We start from the raw sequence: 20880 nt of genomic DNA, 5'->3' as shown, positions 1-20880 counted from the left end.
CACATCTGAAGTGTGCTTATGGTTAGTTTTTCACCTTCAAACATAAAGCTATCTCAAAAGTAACAGGAAACTTTCCTTGCTGAAGGCATCATATCAGTTATGCCCTAGAATAGTTATTTTTACCTTGTAAAACTACCTACATTGTCCGCCATTTTCTGTGATTCCTTTTCTCAGACAAAGCACTAGATGAATCAACCTCCCTTTTGTGTGCTACTAACCAATCACAGGCCATGGGGAGTTTTATTAACTGGATCGCCAGATGGAAAACTTATTTCTTTATATCTGACCATTATTATGTAACAGTTGATGGTTATGAACTTAAATTATTAAAAGATTAAACCATTACAGTACGAAAGAATGACTATGAGAAGCAAAGTTCAATGTCAAAGTGTTTTTTGTTTGTTTTATTCATTATGCTCAGTCTAGCTGCCACGTAGGCGGGTGGGCGGTACATGCCATCAAATACCAGCAGCCTACACATTGATTAAAAGCTCACAGAGTGACAAAAAATATCATGCATTGAGTGATACAAAAATACCAATATAGTAATCTAGTGATTTGTTACTACAGTGGTTAGTGTTTGATTGATTATAATAGGTGCATTTATTCCTGTGAAGTGTGGGTCAGAAAATGTAGAATATCACAACCACATGTACACAATACTACACATAGGCACTACAATTATTAAGTATTGTCTTGGCTGCATTGTAGCACTCACTTGAGTTATGCACAAAACAGGTGGTAGTATAATGTACCTTTCATCTTGTCAAAACCAAATATGTTTCACTGACCTGTCAAGTTTCGACCATCTTGGGCGATGGCCATCTTCAGAGTGATGGCCATCGCCCAAGATGGTCGAAATTGTCAGGTCAGTAAAACATAATTTGTTTCGACAAGATGAAATGTATATAAGTTTCTACAAACCCAATGAACCTCTTCAAGAATACAGGTGGTAGTATTTGCACAATTCTTGTTAAGATCAGTATGATATATTTGCCTGAAATGAACATGGGAAGAGTTTTTAAATTGTCAATCTATATGGCCATTGTTGGACAACTAAATGTGTAAATAGTTTGGCCCAATGGGCTATTCCAGTTGAAATCCATACACCCTTATGGAAGACATGACCTTAATCTTGACACAAGGAGTGTGAATTTCAAATGGGATTACCTCAAATGGTTAACTCCATTTGAAATTTACTTACTCAATGTGTGAGAAATTCAGGTCATGTCTTCTATAGGGGGTGTATAGATTGCAACTGGAATAGGTTCTTTCTCCAAGTAATTCTTACACTTACATGCTAGGATAATTCTTTGTAGAATCACATGGGGTGGGTCAAGCCTGATTGAAGGGCCTATAGCCTATGATGCTACATCATGACAAACATTATATTTTGTCTTGCCAGTGAATGTACACTGCAGACTCGGTACACAGGTCTTCTTCTTAGCCATATAGTGATGTATGTGAAGATACGGGAGCCAGCCATGTTGATTATATTTGTTTTACTATTTAGAGTCTGAAGTATACAAATTGACCCTGCTGCACTATACAAAAGCTGGTTTTCAAATCTGTATGCATACGCATTCAGGGACATATTCCACAAGATCTTAAATTTCTGGTTACAGGCCCTAATTCTCTCATAATCAATACACCTATTATCTTCAATCAAACTCATGTGTTGGTACACATATATAATAAAAAAAAATCTAGAAAGTAATTGCAAACCATTTATGACCCACTGCATGTTTAGAAAAGAACAATGTTTACTGACCATGTTTTCTGGTATGAATATTCAGTATTCATTACAAAGGAAGCATACATACACACTGATCAGAAGGAGAGAGGTACTTTGTTATAAGTGTATCATATTGGTACAAGATTTTATCACCTATATTGTATTGGTATGAAATATTTAGGCTCCATTTTCATAACAGATTTGGTATAGAATGAATGTGCACATTTGGGCATAACTATAAAATAGCCTCCACACCCTGTGTTTTAGGGTTAGGGTTTAGTTTTGGGGTTAGGGTTGAAGTGTGGAGGGTAATTTACAGTTATAGCAATGATCATGTTAAGATTACTTCAAATTACATGGAAGTGTGACAGAAACCCTGATCACCTGCTTAAAGTACTGTGCAACATTTTAGATGAACTTTTTACAATATCTTTGTCAAAATCCTTCAATGCTGGAAATCAAATTTAACAGCCAATGTTGACAGTATGCGAAAGTCACATCAAATACTTGAAACAAGACATTGTTTCTCTGCAAATTTGCAGATCAGTTTGTGTCAAATAATAAAGACATGTCCTTATTTCTGCTCATATTTAATTGTTTCTTTTTGAAAACGTATATATATATATCTGCTTTTGTACCATGATATAATATAGTTTTGATGAAACTTCACACAAACTAAACTGACTGTTATGGTGATTATTTATTGTGTGTCTGTGTAAATACCTGTAAAATCAGATCGGGGCATTGTGACTTTCTTGTTAAACTTTGGGAGGATCATTCATGTAATTCTGCACAGAATTAGCCTTGTGCAAAGACTTCATTGCAGGATCATAAATTGTATGGTTACAAAATATAAAGGTTGTTAAACCTCAAAAGTCTTGGCACTAGGCTAATTCTGTAAAGAATTATATGAAAGATAAACTCAACTTTGGTATCACAGGAATTATGAATCTGTAACTGCATAAAAGATATATGTCACTAACTGGGTTGAGCTTCCACCTACTGTTTTCATATTTAAACATTGCACAATAAAAGACAACTTAATATTACTGACTGGTACTGAGATCTCAAACAACCCCATTGACAAGGACACAGTTCCTTAATCCCATAGGCATGTACACTTATAAAATGACCTCTGAATGTATCTGGTACAAAAGATCACATAACACAACTTAAGGTCAACTTGTGAGCAATGAGTATTTTTATCCAACAAGGTAAGCAACAAGCTTAAATAAACAAATGTAAACTCCAGAAGTCCTCAGGGGTTGCTAATTAGGTCATATATGGCATTCTATTTTTTGTGCGATAATTAAAAAAATATGCGGTGAAAAACAATGGGAATGCCACAAACAATTAGATGTCCTATTATGTAGGCTACTCTTCAGGGAAGAAAGTACAATGAGTTGCTTTGTATAGTTTGCATACAACATCAAACATTTTTACTCCCAGTTGATACAGATGGGTGTGTCAAAGTGATTAGTACCATCAGTTCTTTCATAATGCAACTTTGGATTCTTTTGAAATAACCATCATTGATAGTTTTATGATTTCTTATATTAAAGGGCTCATTCAACATTTTTGTCATTTTCAAATTCATACAAGGCAAAGTCTATTTTTCAACCCTCCCCAGCAAAAAAATCGCCCATTATTTCATGGAAAAATCGCCATTTATTTACTTTCTTTCGTGCCTACACACCATGTTTTTTACCCCTCCTCCCCTCATGCGTACCCTTTGTATGTATGAAAAATGGTAAAAATGTTGAATGCCTACACTATAAATGATGTGGATCTTGTGTTGCATTTTGATGCAACAGTCTTGTCAATAATCACTGAAAACTAACAATACCAATCAGTTTGACACAACTTGTAGAATTTGCAACTAGTCGTCGCTGGGCGGGAAAAACCTTATATGTAATTTCAAAGATCAAATGCAAAACCTACTATATAAAAAAAGAAAGGGTGTGCTTCAACAGGATTTTTCCTCATTACAGTATTTTTTGTGGCACAATTATGCAATTGTATTGATTTTCAGCCCGTTCTAGGGGTATTTTAGCCCAATTTCACTATGTACTTTCAGAATATTTCACACGCTTCAAATCGCACCCCTGAAAAAATAAGCCAGATACACAAATCTCATAGGTGCCATTTTGGTCAAATTCTTTTTTGTATGTGCACCAACTCGACAAAAATGTCTGTAAATAACCAACACCATGTTCTACATAAATCCTGTGAATTTTGAACCCTTTTGTGTCTTATGCAACATGACAAATTCAGTTACTAGTCGGTTTTGTCATTGGACCTTTTTACCTACATAAGAGATTTTGTCAAGCATTGTGAGGTTTTCCTGCACACCGGCCGCAATATAACAAAGATTTATTTTACATCTGTATTTCAATATTTAACAAAAGCTCTTCCAGGCAGCACCTCATGGGAGTGAGTTATGGTAAAGTAACAACATCACTGCAATAACACATATGGGATGTTTTCTAGTCACAGATTCTGCATACCAATGAAACATTGCATGGCAGTAAACCTCACAACTAACTGATCACAAACTGAATTGCAAATACATGTGACATCTAAAAATGTACCTTTTCTGAAGAAATATACAAACACTTGGCAATTTGTACATATGTGTTATAAAAAAAAGTTTTTAATTGAACAGCAGTGAATTTTGCAACAAGATTATCAGTGCCTTTTACATGCCTGTGGGTTGACTTAACCACGCTTTTTACACACACAAGTTGCTTGTTTATTTGCTTTTGCACTTTGCAATTTTTACATATCTTTTAAGTCCAGACCAGCTGGTAAAAGGAAGGAATTCATTTAGCTGATGAATTACTGCAGCAGTACAACAAAATAAAAATCTCAAATTTTTAATTAAAAAACAAAAATCTAATAAACCTTGACAAGCAAAAATGGTCTACAATATAAATTTGGCTACAATGTCACCAAGCCCACTATTGGGGTCTGTAAAGGACATCTATCTTTTGAAATGAACAAAATCTAACGACAAACAAAAATGATCTAGATAATAAAGTTTGGCTACGGTGTAATTCAGCCCACTAACAGGTGTTAAAAATAATTTGACACCAGAAATTGCTTTTGTATTGTTCAAAAACAAAATATAAATAAATAAATACAACGTGGAAGACATGCTCTACTATAATCCACTATCTGCATGCCATAATAACCAAAGTACAAGCCAATTTACTGTTGGTTGCTCAGGCTACCTTGTAGGCTTCCAACTGCAATGGTCATATGAACACCTAGAAGCCGCTGCTATAAGCATAGGTGGTTTTGGTGAAGTATTTTCCATCCACATCTGGAAAATCTACAAGCCAATATTTAGATCAGAAGTGCAAGCATGCCTAGCATCAAATTGCTACCAGTTGAAGCTATAATGTAACTTTAAAAGAAACTTTTGTATTTCTCTTACTGTAAATGTGGCCATTTTCCCGCATGTATTTTTTTGCACTCTGCCAATGTTTTACTACTTAATTTTTTTAATTCACAATTTTAAGTTGACTTCATAGACCAAAACATAATAAATATTTTAGCATATTTTTCATTTTCGAGGTAGCTGAGTGCGAAAATTAATGTTCCGCGAAAATGTCCACTTTTACTGTACAATTCTAATACAAAATTTCAAACTAATTCATCTGCAAAAGTAAAAAATCACACCCACTTTGACCCCTTTTGAATATGATGTAATAATTACTTACTTTTGTTCCAAAGAAAGAAAACTGAGGAGCTCTTAAAGTCAGACAATTTCAGACCCACAATTTTCCCCCAACCCACATTGCAAGACCAATTACAAGGTAACCAAAAAAAAAAAAATCAAATTCATCACTGATATTTATACATATTTCCAATGTAACAGTGCGGAACACAGTTCATGAATTAACATCAAAATATCTTCTTTTTCTTTATAAAATAACATGAATAATGGATAAATCCATAATTAATATCTATAATAACATTACACAATGTTAGAAACACATTCAAACAATATATGTTAAGTTTGATACAAATTCAAAAAAATACTGAAATGTCATTATTAATACAAACTTATGCTTGATAACAATTTTTGGCAACATGTTACAACTAACATTGGTTGCATTGAATCCTAATCTTAACAAAGGACACATGATAGAACACAAGGTGTAAGAATTTCTTGAATCGGTGCCATGTATATTCAAATCTTAAACCCAATATTGTCTGCTTGTCACACACAAAGGTCAACTGCAATGGGCTGCTTGGTGCACAAAAGTGTTAACTGCTTAGGTTATACAAAAGCAGTTAACACTTTTGTGTGCCAAGCAACCAATGCACTCAGCCTTTTTATGCTCTGAGAAGTCAGTATACATAATTGGGGTAGCAAAGTCATTCATAATCCTTCGGTGACCACCAACATGACTGATCATAGCACAGACAGTGTATGTACAAAGCCTGGCAGTACATTACAGGTAGGTCATTATATGTGCCAGGGATATGTGAACTAAATATAAATGTTTTATCGGGATTGCAAACCGGCCAACCCCAAACCCCCAATATGCAATGTAACTGTGCACAGCCATGTTGTGTCACAAACCTTGAATCAAAACACCTATATTGGTTCAAAAACTGTAAAGACAACCAAATAAGTGGAATGTCCAGATTGCGCATATGTTGTCAGTGTGAAGCATTTTGCTACCATCATACTTTTGGTCCTAGAGGAAAATTTATGAGTACAATTTACACATTGCACATGTGTAGTATTAACCAACTTCTAAAATGCTACCGATTCAAAAAGTATGGTTTAATGGAAGAAATTGTTAACCTATACTGATAAGTTACAGTATGTCAACATCATGGGTTACACAGTCAAGGAAAACAAGAACAGAAATTTGAGTTGATTTATGAAAACATAATTATTAATTATCACAAGCTAGTTCTATTCAGAACATTATAATCAACTGCAGCACAAGACTCATATAAATATGAAGATTTCACTGCTGCTTGTTCAGTGACTAATGTAAGTAACAATGTGACACAAACAACAGATTCAGTGTATGTTTAAAACAAGCCTCAAACTTGTTGCACAAACTGTAGTCATTACAAACATATGTTAGCACCACTTAAAAATATACAAACTATGTCAAAAATACCATGGACAAAATTCTGCACTGCAGTCATTTCAACGTAAACTGATACGACGATACTCAATGACAGCAATGGATTTTTTGATACTTTTCATAGCAAAAGTTTCCAGGAGGTATAAATTTTTTTATAATAAAGGGGCTGTGGAAGCATTTTTTGAAATTATTTTCATGACCAAATATCACCTTCATACTTGCAAATTTTGACATTCCAAGAAAGCAATTAAAAAGCAGCCTGAACGCAACATATATTTTTGAAAGTCAAAGGCTCTTCTGGTGAAAATGATATGTAAAATTTTACACAAAATATCCCAATTCTGTTAATTTTGGGATTTACAAATTCTTAATTAAATATGAACATTAAAAAAGTATGACAATCTGTTACAATAATATAAGAATTTTTATAAGGATCATGTTTTTTATTATTAATTACTGCTTCATTATCTTACCTTGAATGGTTCAGTGTAAAAAGACCTCAACAGAACAATTCTTAAAACCAGCAGCTTAATTTATTTCAATGCCTAATTATTCTAGATATTTCTCTCGTCTGTTGCTGGCTGAAAAGGTCATAAATTTAAGTGATACTGAAATTGAAAAAAAAAATATAGTAAAGTAGCATTTCTTGGATCTCTTTCCTAAAATATGTTGGAATATTTTCTTTTTAATTAAGATTTCTCCATCATCAGAAATTGTTGTCAATGGAATCACTCTAAATTAACATATTTGGCACTTAAATTGGTGTAGACAGCAATTCTGGGACATTCAAAATCCAGCTGTGACTAATGACTATTCAAATGTAGTTTTAGGTAGCATAGTGGATTTCCTAAAACAAAACAAGGTGGCAATATCTATATAATATTTGGCACCAGTGTGTAGTGTAATGGGGTATCCCAATTGAAATCTGTACACCCAGTATGGAAGACATAACCTTAATCTTCCACACAGAGAGTGTGTGCGGTATCAAGGTCATGTCTTCCATAGCGGGTGTAATGGATAATGGATCTCAACTGGAATAGCCCAGTGTTCACTTGCCTAGTTCGAGAGCATTAGCAAAGTTCTGACACACCAAACTGTTCTTCTAAGAGGCCTGTAAGTGTGTAATACGCAGACATTATGAATAAGATAAGGCGCATGAAGTGACTGAGTGCAGTTCCGCTGATGATGGAGAAACTAAACAGTATATGGGCTATTCCAGTTGAAATCCATACACCCCTATGACATTAATCTCCCATACGTACACAGGGGGTGTTGATTTCAAATGGAGTCACCCATTCAGGTAACCTAATTTGAAATTCTCACTCAGTGTGGGAAATTAAGGTCATGTCATAGGGGGCATATGGATTTCTACTGGAATAATACAAATCCGTAATAAGAGTTGTATTTTATTGACAGGAATCAAATGATCAAATAGCACGCATGCTTTAAGAATGCTATCAAGTTACATACCATTGTGTTGAGCACACAATACATCCATGAGCATATTCTGAACTGTACAGCAATACATGCTTGTTCAATACATTAGTAATGAGAATGAATGATATACATATACTAGGTCCAAATATCTATTGCTTTGATGTGCTTCTTATTTCCTTGTATACAATTGCTTTGCTTCTAATGTCTTTTATACAAGCTGAGAATGATATCGTTTCAAATTGTATCACATTGAAAACAAGAGCTTTTCTTTGTAGATTTTAAATTCATCCAAAATATGCTGTCATTTGCTATGTTGAATGTACATGCAGTATTTTGTATAGCAGATTGTTGGTGGGAACCAATCTTCTATTAACACCCATGCCAGACATGTTACCTCCTTAAAAGAAATACTAGTAAAAAAATGAACGATACACAACAAAATACAGTTAATCATTATTACAACAGTACAATCGTTACCAAGCATTATTGTTACTGTTAATATCACATGGTAAGTTTATCGTGGCCATTGATTAGTTACAGCCACATTGATTAATTCATTAATAATCGACACAACCACAAAACAATGGCAAGAATTGCACAGGTTATACTATCATCTTTTTCCGGCGTACACATAGTAACACATGAGTTGTCACATCAATGCACTCAACTTAATACTGCACGCAGCAGCGTTTTGATGAAATAAATGAAGTTGTTTTATTCTCAAATTATTGAGTATTCTTACTGTCAGATGGCACTTCTGCTAATGATGTTAAGCTGAGTTGCTGTCTCAAGCAGTAGGATCACAAAATACCACCTCCTTGAAAAATTCAGTGGTTCACTACTAAATCACCAGCAAAACAAGTATGTTTTCACTTGGTTTTGAGACAAATAATTGCTATACCATTTGTCATCCTGATGTGGTGGTAGTGTCGTCTAAGCATTGAGATAGCTGTTTCACACTGGTACGTGTATGCAGCGTCTTTAAGCGTGTGGATGTGTACACCAGTGTTTTGAGGGAACACTACCGATTTGAAGCTGTGCTCAATGAAATGCGCACTCACACCACATCAGGGTGAAATATGGTATGGTCTACAATTACCAAACCTGATGAACCTCTGTTGAAACAAGTTCCCTTGTTTCTAAATTCAAGTAAAATAGTGTTCTGGTGAACATTAACTTCAGCATATTAATGTGACATCAAATGTCAAATATCAAAATTGCACTCTTGTTTCCTCTACTCTTTTCTTATATATGAACAAAACAAAAGCCCACATCCTTGTACTGGCTTTACAAACATTTGGTAGCATATTATTTTACCAATGATTTGTATTTTTGTGAAAAAAAACACAAAAAAACCTATACCCACATCGGGCATATCTTGCACCAGTAATATAAAATCAGGTTTTGTGTCCGACACATTTAAAATACCTTTCATTTGCATGCCCATTCCTAATAACTACACAATTGAGACAGTATGGATGGAGCTGGGTGTTAAGCTTGGTAATTTAAAGGATGACAAGCTTTTGAGATCATGTGGCTTTTTCTAGATTGAAGCTTCAGAATGGTGCTGTTGACATTGTGTCATCCTCTATAATACTTGTTATATACGTAGCCACATGCACACTCTGCCCAGTGCCATAGCCAGGACTTCACAGTTAAGCCACTTCCCGACTTGCCCACCCAGAGCAAAAACAAAATGAGAAAAAGAGGAAGAACAAAATGTAAGAGGAATAGGGGAAAAGAGCAGAGGAGGAAAAGTGGGAAAGAGAATAAAAGAGGAAAAGGAAAAGAAAAGAGGAAGAGAAAAGGAGGAGGAAAATGGGGATGAGGAATGAGAAGAGGGAAAAATTTACTTTGAGGACATTTACAAGATTTGGCTCACCTGGAGCAATGAGAATAGTTATGCCCCTGACTTTGCCTCAAATTGCATCAGTTATAAAGAAGAGCATACTGTTGGTGAGAAACAGGTATTCTCTGCACATTACCTCCTCAAAGACAACTCTTCCAACAAGAAAAAAAGTAGTTTACACAAAACACCAAAACTGTAGAAAAAACATAAAATAACCATGCAGATCTGACCAGTAACTCCTATTCAAAGGTGAACTGGTACAAATTTCTGCTTTTAGGCTATGAAAATACTGTTTCAATTAATCCTTGCTTTCTTAAATTCTCTGTACATTTTTGGTCAGTACAACAAGAAATCTAGCATACAAACTAAGCGTTCTACTCCATGCTTGAATATGGAGGATAAAATAACCCATTTCAATGTGTAGATTATGTAGGATTGTCAGTAATGGGACTTATGTCTTTGCATAGCTCTTCAATTTACATTCCAAATACACCATCCAAACACAATCATTTTGCTTTCAATATTGCACCACTGGTGTTCACATTTGGCAGTTTTCATAAAACAATAGCAACTTTCCACTATCTTTTTAATATGGCACAAAAAATTTGTATACATGAGATGCTTTACATTACACTATTGTGTTCTTACTCATTTTGATGGTGCGAGCCATCAAAACAAATAAGAACCAACTTTACTTTGCTTTCAGCTGACCGGTAAGGACTCAATTTCACAAAACATCAATATACCCTTTTTATTTTTAAAAATAAGATTATTAAGATGGATGCAGGACTCGAAATAAGGTGGATTGTGGGGCCAAATACGTGAGGACCCCTGGATTTCTTGAAGGGCCCTCTACATTGGGCTATTCCAGATGAAATCCATACACCCCCTATGGAAAACCTGACCATAATCTCCCACACAGGGGGTGTAGATTTCAAATGAAGTCACATCCAGGTAACCCCATTTGAAAGTCACACTCCATGTGTGGAAGATTACGGTAATGTCTTCTACAGGGGGTGTATGAATTTCAACTGGAATAGCCCATTTTATCCACAGCTTGCCTATCAACTTCACAAGGAAGTTTAGGTGTGCCCCACAAATAATTCCGCTTTTTCCAAGGCCTAGGTGGATGGGTATGTCAGCAACTTTTTTAACTTCTTACGATATCCAGCAATGCAGACTCTTGATACAACACCAGCGTTCTTGAAGATTAAATATTCTTATTACACCATACCATAATCCATTTTGCACAAAATTGCACAGCCATACATAAACATTCAAATGCTTTCATTTTGTTCTGTTTAGTCTATCCCCAACACCGTACAACTCTACGTCACTCTTCGCAGTAAGTCTTGATGGGTTGTCATGTTCTTGACGCTGTCATCATCACCGGTTCACTGCTATGTCGTTTTGATTTTTCAAGAGGGCGCCTTCCTTCACATAATCTGAAAATGGAACTTGTACTATTTGAAAGACTACACCATTTTTTCAATCAGATTATTGTGGGTGAATTCATCTGATACCCCTGTCATTTACAACACAAAACAAGTCCAATGATGGATCTTGCAACACGCAGAGACGAGCTCTCCTTATTAAGCATTCAAGATTTTTTTGGCATTGCAGCTAGTACTCCCCTCCGTACTTGTCCATAAATAAGACGGAGCGGTTTCTTTCAGCTTTCATCAACCCCCTCACAGGGGCATCTTATTTTGTAATGGTTCTATCATGACATATCATTGTGTCCAAACACAGCTACTGGGAACTGTTTGATGTGAGTTTGCCACTGGGCGGAAAGCTGAAAAAACTTGACTCTCGGTAGTTCAATCCCATCAATTGTTACTGAAAGAACAAAAAGTATAAATACATATCATAAATAGAATACGACCAGTTACTTCAAAAAACTGAACACTCTGGAGATAAGAGTAGGAGTGTTGCTGGTTCATCGCATTACTGATGGAAGTCTACACAAGACTACACAAAGGCATCTCAACCAAAAACCTAAAACCAACCAAAAATCTCACCCCAAAACTACACAAAGGCATCCCAACCAAAAAAAACTCTTCAGTTTGTCATCACATAATGACCTTTGACATAAATGTTTCTAGATACCATAAACAGACAGCCCTTTTCTCATATAGCTCAACATTGCACTCAACCTCCCTCAGATTTATGAATAAGCATTGAAATGATATCATGTCACCATCCAGATCAATAACATCCAAAAATAATACACCTAGAAATTACAGACTCAAAATTGCATCATACATAACGCTAGGTAAATCCGCCATTTTGGTTTGTTGTGCATGGAGTGCAGAAAATGTTCCTCTGCTATTTATATGAAATCAAATGGAAAATTTGAATCTTTAATCTTGAGTTTTGCAAAGGTTTGCCAACACAGCGCTTAGCGTTAAGGCACAACATGTTACATGCAGAATGCAAATAACCACACACTTTGAATGGAAGTTTGCCAGGCGAATAGCCACTAAATAATAGGGCAGGTACATTAAGTTGCCTTCATGAGCAACACACAGACATTGCGGAGTTGGTACTCTGTGATTCTACCTCAGTGGTATCAGTTTGACAGACACAGGTGCTTTGTCATTTCCTATATAAGTGATAAATTTTAGCTGTGTGTAGAGGTTTAAATCTCTATTCAATTATTACCTGTTACCTGTTATTAATGTGTTACCTTTTAATGAACAGTCCTGTGACTTTGATGTACATACAAGTCTATGGATACCATCGATGACCTGAGTCTTGAGTGGCTCAACTTCACGTTGCTTCTTGCCTATCCTCATAACTATAAAAACAAACAAATGATTGGGATTATTAGCAACATTAATTACAGGCACCATCATAATACACATACTGCATTCCAGTATGTACTGCAATTATAAACTGCCTAAGCATAGTGAGCTTACATGACTCATAAGAGACCCTGTTATGCATGGAAAGGGTTAGGCAGATGAACATGACTGCATGCAGGCAAATAAGCCTCTTCAATTATGATACTGACTTTAGGCTTCATGAGTTTGGATTGAATTAGAAGACTCACTTATAGATCTACATTGTCATTCCTTATCATTCTCAAAATAGGTCAGGTTCTTATTGCACCACAAATCTTTGTCCATGTTTTATAACTTTTCTTTCTTGCAAATTGGCCATGGAGTAAAGCAAATGTAAATTTTGTTTGCAGAATTTTCTATCCTAATTGTAATCCTGTTGTAACAAGGCTTTTTGGATTATTAAATAATGTGAAAAGATAAAAATAATGAAAGGCTCTCTACAATCAGCAGGTGTACACAGTCCGTCTAACTTTCAGCTGGTCATATATTAAATGAGGCATGTAATTTTCATTATATGTGGGCAAACAGCTCTTTTATTATGGTCCAATTTTAAATCCAATAAATTCATGTCATGTTTATAACCAATTTCCAATATAATTCCTCCAACTTGACACACAGTTGAATCTGCTACAGTGCTGAGGGTAGGTGGGGAAGGGGCCATCTACTAATTGGGTCACTCAGCAATCCAGTTGAAATCCATACATCCACTATGGATGACATGGCCTTAATGGCCCACATAGAGGGGGGTGTATATTTCAAACGGAATTGTCCATACAGGTAACCCCATTTGAAATTCACACTCCCTGTGTGTAAGATTAAGGTCATGTCTTCCATAGGTATAGGGGTAAATGGATTTCAACTGCAATAGCCTAATTACTTACTTTTCTTGTTCTTTTCTTTGGTAACAACTTCCATGGATAATCCATTGATTGCAGGATCCCCTGTGCCCGGTAATCTGTGGACAGTTAACGATCTGAACGCTGTCTTCAGTGATGTCTTGTCCTTTTTGCCGCCAGACATTGGCCAATATTCCACCTGAAGATCATAGAGCTCCCCTGCTAATGGTGCACTGTAACATAAACATGGGTCATGAAGGCGATGAATGATTTGGTTCAGGGAAGCAAGTGCAAAGATCAGCAATCTAGGCATGGGTGCAGCAAGGTATTTTGGATTCATTGCCAAAATATATAATGTTACGTAATGCTAGTATAAGGAAGGATGGTATTTGAGTTAATTAGCACTTTAAAATTTGATTTCCAAAGCCTTGAATAAGATACTTTCAACAATTTTGCCCTACCATGACAAAAGGCACACGTATGACCTAAATTTAGTTTTCAATTTGATAACCTTGTTGGTATTAAGCTACTGAGTATCTGAAATATGCCAGTTTGAATCCCAATCCCTTAATCCAACACTTCAAAATTGGTGTGCATGTACAAATTCATAGAAGCTGAGTAGTTTTCAGCTAAAAGTCCATATGTGCCCTTCTGTCATGATATGGCAGTAACCTGTCAAATTCTCAGATTTAGTTTTGAAACAAAACAGCTAGACATATTTAGTTCAGCTCTTCTGCTCCGATTTAAGTTCATTTACAATTCCTAGTGAAGCATTACTTTAAATGCACCGCCTCTGTATATATAGCATGAATCATTAAAAAATCCTAACTGAAATTACAATTGAATCATCATTTAAACAAATGCATTGCAGACTTAGTTCATAAAATAAGCACCCAAAATGCATGGTTTAGTGAGTTGCCCACAGTGCATCCTTTGTCCTGAACAGCTGGCATCAATTGTTTTTCTCATCGTAAAAAACCCAAACGATTCCCACAGAAAACAGATTCAGGTTAGGTTATTTGATTAGTTTGATGGAGTCAGTCATGGTGAGTTATGATTACTAATACATAGGCCAGATGGTTGCTAAAAATAGGCCCAGTTCCACAAGACGTGCATACCAGGTACTATTAAGACCTAAAAAATGTTGATTTGCTGTAACAAGCCACACACAAAAAATAAATACAGGTCTGTTGATCATTTTACAAAATATGAAATTGAAAATTTTTTATTTAATTTTGTGCTTAAAAAACATTTTGGTTGAGGGCAAACAATAGCCAATACATTTGAATAAAAATATATTTTTTATTATTTTATGCATGAGGAACATTTAGCGATTTTTGCTCTATCCTGCCCCATATATGTGATAGATTATTTATCATTTTGTGTCTTTATTAATTTTAAATTGTGGCTGGATTTGGTTAATTTGTTAAAATAAAACCCTCATGAAAATAACCATTTCTAGTATGTTTCATGTCTGTGTGAAACCAGGCTCTAATGCACTACATTATGAATCTACTACATGTATGACAGGGTTTTTGTTACAATTGTTTTAATGAATTGAAAATATTTACTTATTTTTGAATGAATTAAGATTAAGATAGACATATTTCCAAATGAATAAAGATTAAGATTGACTGATTTTTGACTAAAGCAAGATTAATTAATATTAAAACTTGAGAAAGAGCTATAATGACTAAGAAGAAAAAGTAGATGATCATGAGTACTAGCTTGGGTTTAGTTATTAGTTTGCTACCTATTGGTTTATAGCTGCAATTTTGATTGAGGATGTTCATATAAAAATCTATATGCATTGTGTAATTACAAAATTCAAACTTGCTATTGACAGACTTTAAACAGTTCTACTATAACATACTAGTGAAGTTGAAAAAATAAATCAAGTTTTTGAGTAAGTAACTTCAGCTTCTTGCTTTTACTTAAAACTCTGAATGGAATTGTAATCTTCAAAACAGTGTTTCTGACAACCATGAAGAAACATGTACATACAAACAGAAACATTACCTGGCATAAAACATGTCGGGTTCATTGTCTCTTCTACATGTGTTGCAAAATCGATCAATCAATCAATCAATCGGCCAGCAATTACACACAGGGCACAAGTACAGAGATGCAGATCAATACACAGTCAGCAGCCAGCCAAACAGGAGCCGCACGGCAGCAGTAGCAGCAGCAAAGGGGTTAACATGCACAAACCGAGCAATGGACGGATGGACAGACGGATGTGTATATATGTGGAAAATATAAATAAGTCATGATGGATGGCAGTTAGGGAGAGAGAAAAAAATTAAAAATATGGATTTTAATACGCTGACATAACTATATATCTCTTGTGCTCTAAATCAAGTTTACTTGTGAATGATATTTTGGCTAAACTATCATGTGAACAAAATTTACAAAAGAAGACTTTATAAAAAGTAGCTCAGCAGTTACAAATATGCCTATAGCTGCAGAACAATTAATCATGTTCACAATATTTTGGCATAGAAAGAAAGGTGGTTTATGTACACAGCAGAATTTTATAGGAAACTCCGAATTTAAAATTTGCGCTTACAGCGATCAATGGTTATTAAACGCAAGCATTGTGGCATGTAACCCCCTTATCTTTGCGCTGAATTCAAATTGTTACAATTTACAGCAACTTTTAAATTCAGAGTTATTTTTCTTTCAAGATACTGCTGTAATATTCAGTGAAATTGGATGACTGGGGTATCAACATATGTGACCATCCACCACAAAGTGGTAGTAAAGTCGGCTCTAGATCATTTTCTGTTTATTGCAGATTTTGAAAGAATGCACTTTCAGCTTTAAAATGACACCTCAACTAGCTTCATCGGACATCTGGAAGTGAAGTTATGGTTCATCAAAGGTCAAATTCCTAATATATTTTACATAGAAATCCATATACTGTTTTTGATTGTATCTCAAAATGGACTTTACGACCAGTTTGTGGTGGATGGGCACATATATACATAAAACCACCATTCTTTCTATGTTAAAATATTGTGAATATGATTAATAGTTGTGAAGCTATAGGCGTATTTATAACAGCTAAGTCTTTATATGCTATACATCATGCTAGGGTATCTAACAAACAAATTATATCGCTTTTTATGAGGAGTACCAAATGTACACTAGATTTGATATCGGTGACAAATCATTACAAAGTTAATGGATAGCACAACCTATAATATATAAAGGACAAACATATTACACAGTATTGAAATCCACAAATGTGAAATAATTCAAAACGTCTCTTTGGTGTAATCAGAGAATTTGGTTGATCATTATTGCCACACATTGCAAAAATAAACTGCAGTGATAAACCTGTTTTGTGTATTAGCGATGTAATAATAATTAACATGCTTTGTTATGGAAATTGACAAATGTGGTGTTAGTACTAATCACAAAAAAAAGGAAAGATGTGCTATCAAATAGGCACCAACTTTTGAAATAGTTAATAAATTTAACACTTATAATCACTTATTCCTTCTTTGTATGGCAATTGTTATGAAATTATTTTATCTACCACAACAAAATTAGCAGAACAGTTTTAGCAAAACATGGCAGTCTAAAACTGTTTTCATTACTTGAAAGGTAAAAACATACCAAGGTTATTGATTGATTGCTTGCTTGCCTTCGTCCTCATGATTATTCAATCACCCCAATCAACAAACTAGTTTGTACATGTAGATACATCTTATCATGTTTTGGGGTAAGAATGTTTAAACCTCCTTAAAAACAAGTTTGTCCCTTTCTTATCTACCAATGTGAGGCCAACAAATGAAATGAATGTAAATCACAACATATCCTGCAAAAAAATGTATCATGTCGCTGTGCTTACATAGATTTATTATTACGATCTTTTTCATGATATTATCGTGGAATATATAAGAAATAGAACACTTTACAAGAAGGACGTCCAACCTTGTTTGACCACACACAGGTTTTACAGTTAAAGCCATAATGTACGATCTTTTAAAATGAATTTGGTCAATTTTTTTTCAAACCTGTGTTTTGGATGGTCTCTTGTTTTACACATGTCCCAACTTACACCTACCGTATTGGTCCGAGTATAGTCCCACCCGTTTTTAGGTGAAAATTTTTTACAATTGGGGGGTGGGATTATACTCGAATTAAAAAAATTACAAAAAATTGAATTTGAATGCATTTTGATATCCTTAATAGAGTATGACATGAATACAAAATATCAATTTTCATATTAAAAATACAAAACATCTTGAATTTTTTATGTTTTGTTTTTTTAGATCAACCATGAATGATCCTAGCATCTAGGTCTAGGTCCAGGGACACTCCAAAACCGATTTTTTTTATTTTATTTTTATTTTTACAATTTCTGGAATTTTTCGAAAAATGGGGGGGGGTGGGACTATACTCGAACGTGGGACTATACTCGGATGAATACGGTAATTGGATTCGTCTAAATTCATTGTGTTTTAGGACAACAGAGCAAGTTTGAATTAAAGTCATAATTATGGCTTTAAATCCCCCATAGAACAGCACAATTAAGCAGCTTAGTTTGAAAACGAAAATTGACAGTTCTTACTAATAATATTTGATAACATGTGGCAAAGAATAACCAAATTAAAATTTGACTGAAATCATACATCATGGCTTTAACTAGCACTGACTATGCTCCAAACCAAGACCAATCAAGCAAGTGCAGATTTTATTTTTCAAGGTATTTCTTGAACATGTTTTATAAATGTCAGATGCATCAATTCATGTTTGACTTTTTGTCTTGATTCAATGCATAGTTCTGACAGACCTTTACATCAGAAACACATCACAAATAGTTATTTAATGGGTTTATTTCAATGGGTTAAACATGCAACTTATGGTGATGAAACATGAAAACGTGCAGACTAAATATAACATACGGAACATAACGTACCCAATACTAATGGAAGAGCTGTAAGACAATGGGAAACAGAGAAACAAAAAATATTGGTAACACACATACAGTTACTATTCAATTATGCAATACCAACTTTATTTGTTGTGAACTACAGGAACATTAACTAGATGAATCTAAAATCTGTTGTCAGGGTTGCCAGTTTATTTTACATGCTGTGGTGTTGCCACAAATACACTCACTCAAGTGGGTAAATAAATTTTTTCTCAAATGTCATAACTTTTCAAGTGAAGGGGAGTTGGTCAATGCACTGTAAATTTGAAAATCCCTGTCAATTTTTACTAGATGTTTATGTTAGGTATTTAACACAACTATCCGTTCAACAAATTATTACCACTACAACAAGACCAAACTAACGGCAAAAAATGCCATCAACAGAACGGTCAAAATAACAGGACAGTGTTGCTGGGACCTTTTCTAAATTAAATCAGGTGTATCCAAGGCATTCATGCACCTGTTGCGGCAACAATGTAATCTAGTATATCTATTACAATGTAGCTATTTGGCCATTTACTCTTCACAAATTTCATGCAATACTTCATGTTTCACATCAAAATGATTGTGATATGCTAAAATAATAAGCAGGGGTAGCTGTTCTTATAATTCACAAAACCAGGCAAATTATTGGGTGAAACAAAGTGCTGAATTTGCTTACTACTTGGGTGTTTTAAATCATAAGTGATTACTGATGTTACTGCCATCGTATGTCACATATGGAGAGGGGTATATGATGCTTGAAAACCTATTAGAGTTTTATCACTAAATAATTTATCAATGAGTCAGATGAGGGTTGACACAAGAAACAAATGTTCTGGTGAAGCAAAACTACACCCAGGCCATAATTTGAACAATGTTTGCCTGCTCTATTTTATAATAAAATAGAGATTTCTGGCTAACTTGCACCCAAAATGTAATATTTGGAGATAAACTTGAAGGAGGGACAATGTTCTGGACTAAAAAAATGGGATAAGTATGATCATCCTTATTTTGTTAAATGAGGGACCCATAAGTCTCCTCCACAATAAAACCCTGATTATCATTTATCATCTGCTCACAACATGCACCTTAATCACCACATGTGTAAAACAAAATAACACACATTAAATAGCACTGACAATTAATTGCAAGATGGCTTCATGGGATCATTCATATCCTCAAATCCATCTCTATAGTTGACAATCTGCTGATACACAACTCAAGGCAGCCTTTATCTAATCCCATATTCTCTCATCGCCCTACTCACCTTGGTTGTACAGTGGCAGTTGCATTTGTGATTGCAGGACTAGGTGGTGGAGTACCTCCGCTAGTCAGTAAGGGTTCTGCTGAACCCTTTTCTTTGGCCCCAGTAAATAAGTTATTCCCCGCATTTCCAGCAGGGGGACTTGATGAGAGTTGGCTGTTGCTAGGAGTAGATACTATTTCATCTTGTTCTATTGGATGAACAAAGAACACAAATATTTTGATCATTTCAATAAACTTGATATTACAAAGAGTACATTAAGGAACAAAGTAACAAAGTAAAGGCTTTGATTGGCAAAACAGAATGGGCTATTCCAGTTGAAATCCATATACACTCTATGGAAGACATGACATTAATCTCCCCACACAGGGGAAGTAAACTTCAAATGTAGTCACCCATTTGAAATTGACACTCCCTGTATGGAAGATTACAATCATGTCTGCCATTGGCATGTATGGATCCAAACTGGAAAAGCCCAATAAATAGTTACAAAAATGTAGTGCTTCAATTCTTTTTCTATCATCAATCACGTCTGTCTATGACACAATCTATAATTTTGGTACCACAAATCTTGAATATGAAAGGAATGTTACCTAAACCATAATGTTCAATAAGCTTGTATCTACAAACAGCTGTCTGATGATGTTCAATTTTCAAAGCATATTTGCATAAGAATCCAGAAAAATGTCAATATTTAACTTGTCACTTGGTAGTTCTCTGGATAGATCTTCAGCAAAAGAGCTGCCCCAAGACCCAACAGCCAATACAGTGTTGTACTGCTTGAGGGAGTCACTCATTCAAGTAACCCCATTTGAAATTTACACTCCCTGTGTGGAAGATCTTCCATAGAAGGTGTGTGGATTTCATCT

At 34.9% G+C, this 20880-nt stretch overlaps 1 protein-coding gene across 5 annotated transcripts in view; it reads right to left on the bottom strand.

Annotated features, from left to right (window-relative positions):
- Nucleotides 1-5697: 5697 nt before the first annotated feature.
- Nucleotides 5698-20880, bottom strand: part of LOC140152691 (phosphofurin acidic cluster sorting protein 2-like) — a 156613-nt gene continuing 141430 nt past the window's right edge. The window contains exons 18-23 of one of the 5 annotated variants that reach the window (XM_072175149.1): nucleotides 20015-20201; nucleotides 18751-18768; nucleotides 15840-15872; nucleotides 13866-14053; nucleotides 12828-12938; nucleotides 5698-11977 (exon numbers count right to left, since the gene is read on the bottom strand). In XM_072175149.1, the coding sequence (XP_072031250.1) occupies nucleotides 11862-11977; nucleotides 12828-12938; nucleotides 13866-14053; nucleotides 15840-15872; nucleotides 18751-18768; nucleotides 20015-20201 (653 nt within the window). In that variant the 3' untranslated portion in view covers nucleotides 5698-11861. The remainder of the gene's footprint in view (nucleotides 11978-12827; nucleotides 12939-13865; nucleotides 14054-15839; nucleotides 15873-18750; nucleotides 18769-20014; nucleotides 20202-20880) is intronic. The other 4 variants (XM_072175153.1, XM_072175151.1, XM_072175150.1 and 1 more) reach the window with 4 other exon arrangements.

This window comes from Amphiura filiformis, chromosome 5 (assembly GCF_039555335.1).
Source record: "Amphiura filiformis chromosome 5, Afil_fr2py, whole genome shotgun sequence".
Classification (NCBI taxonomy): Eukaryota; Metazoa; Echinodermata; class Ophiuroidea; order Amphilepidida; family Amphiuridae; genus Amphiura; species Amphiura filiformis.
The sequence above is the reverse complement of the archived record's forward strand: the minus strand, read 5'-3'. Positions and strand labels throughout refer to the sequence as shown.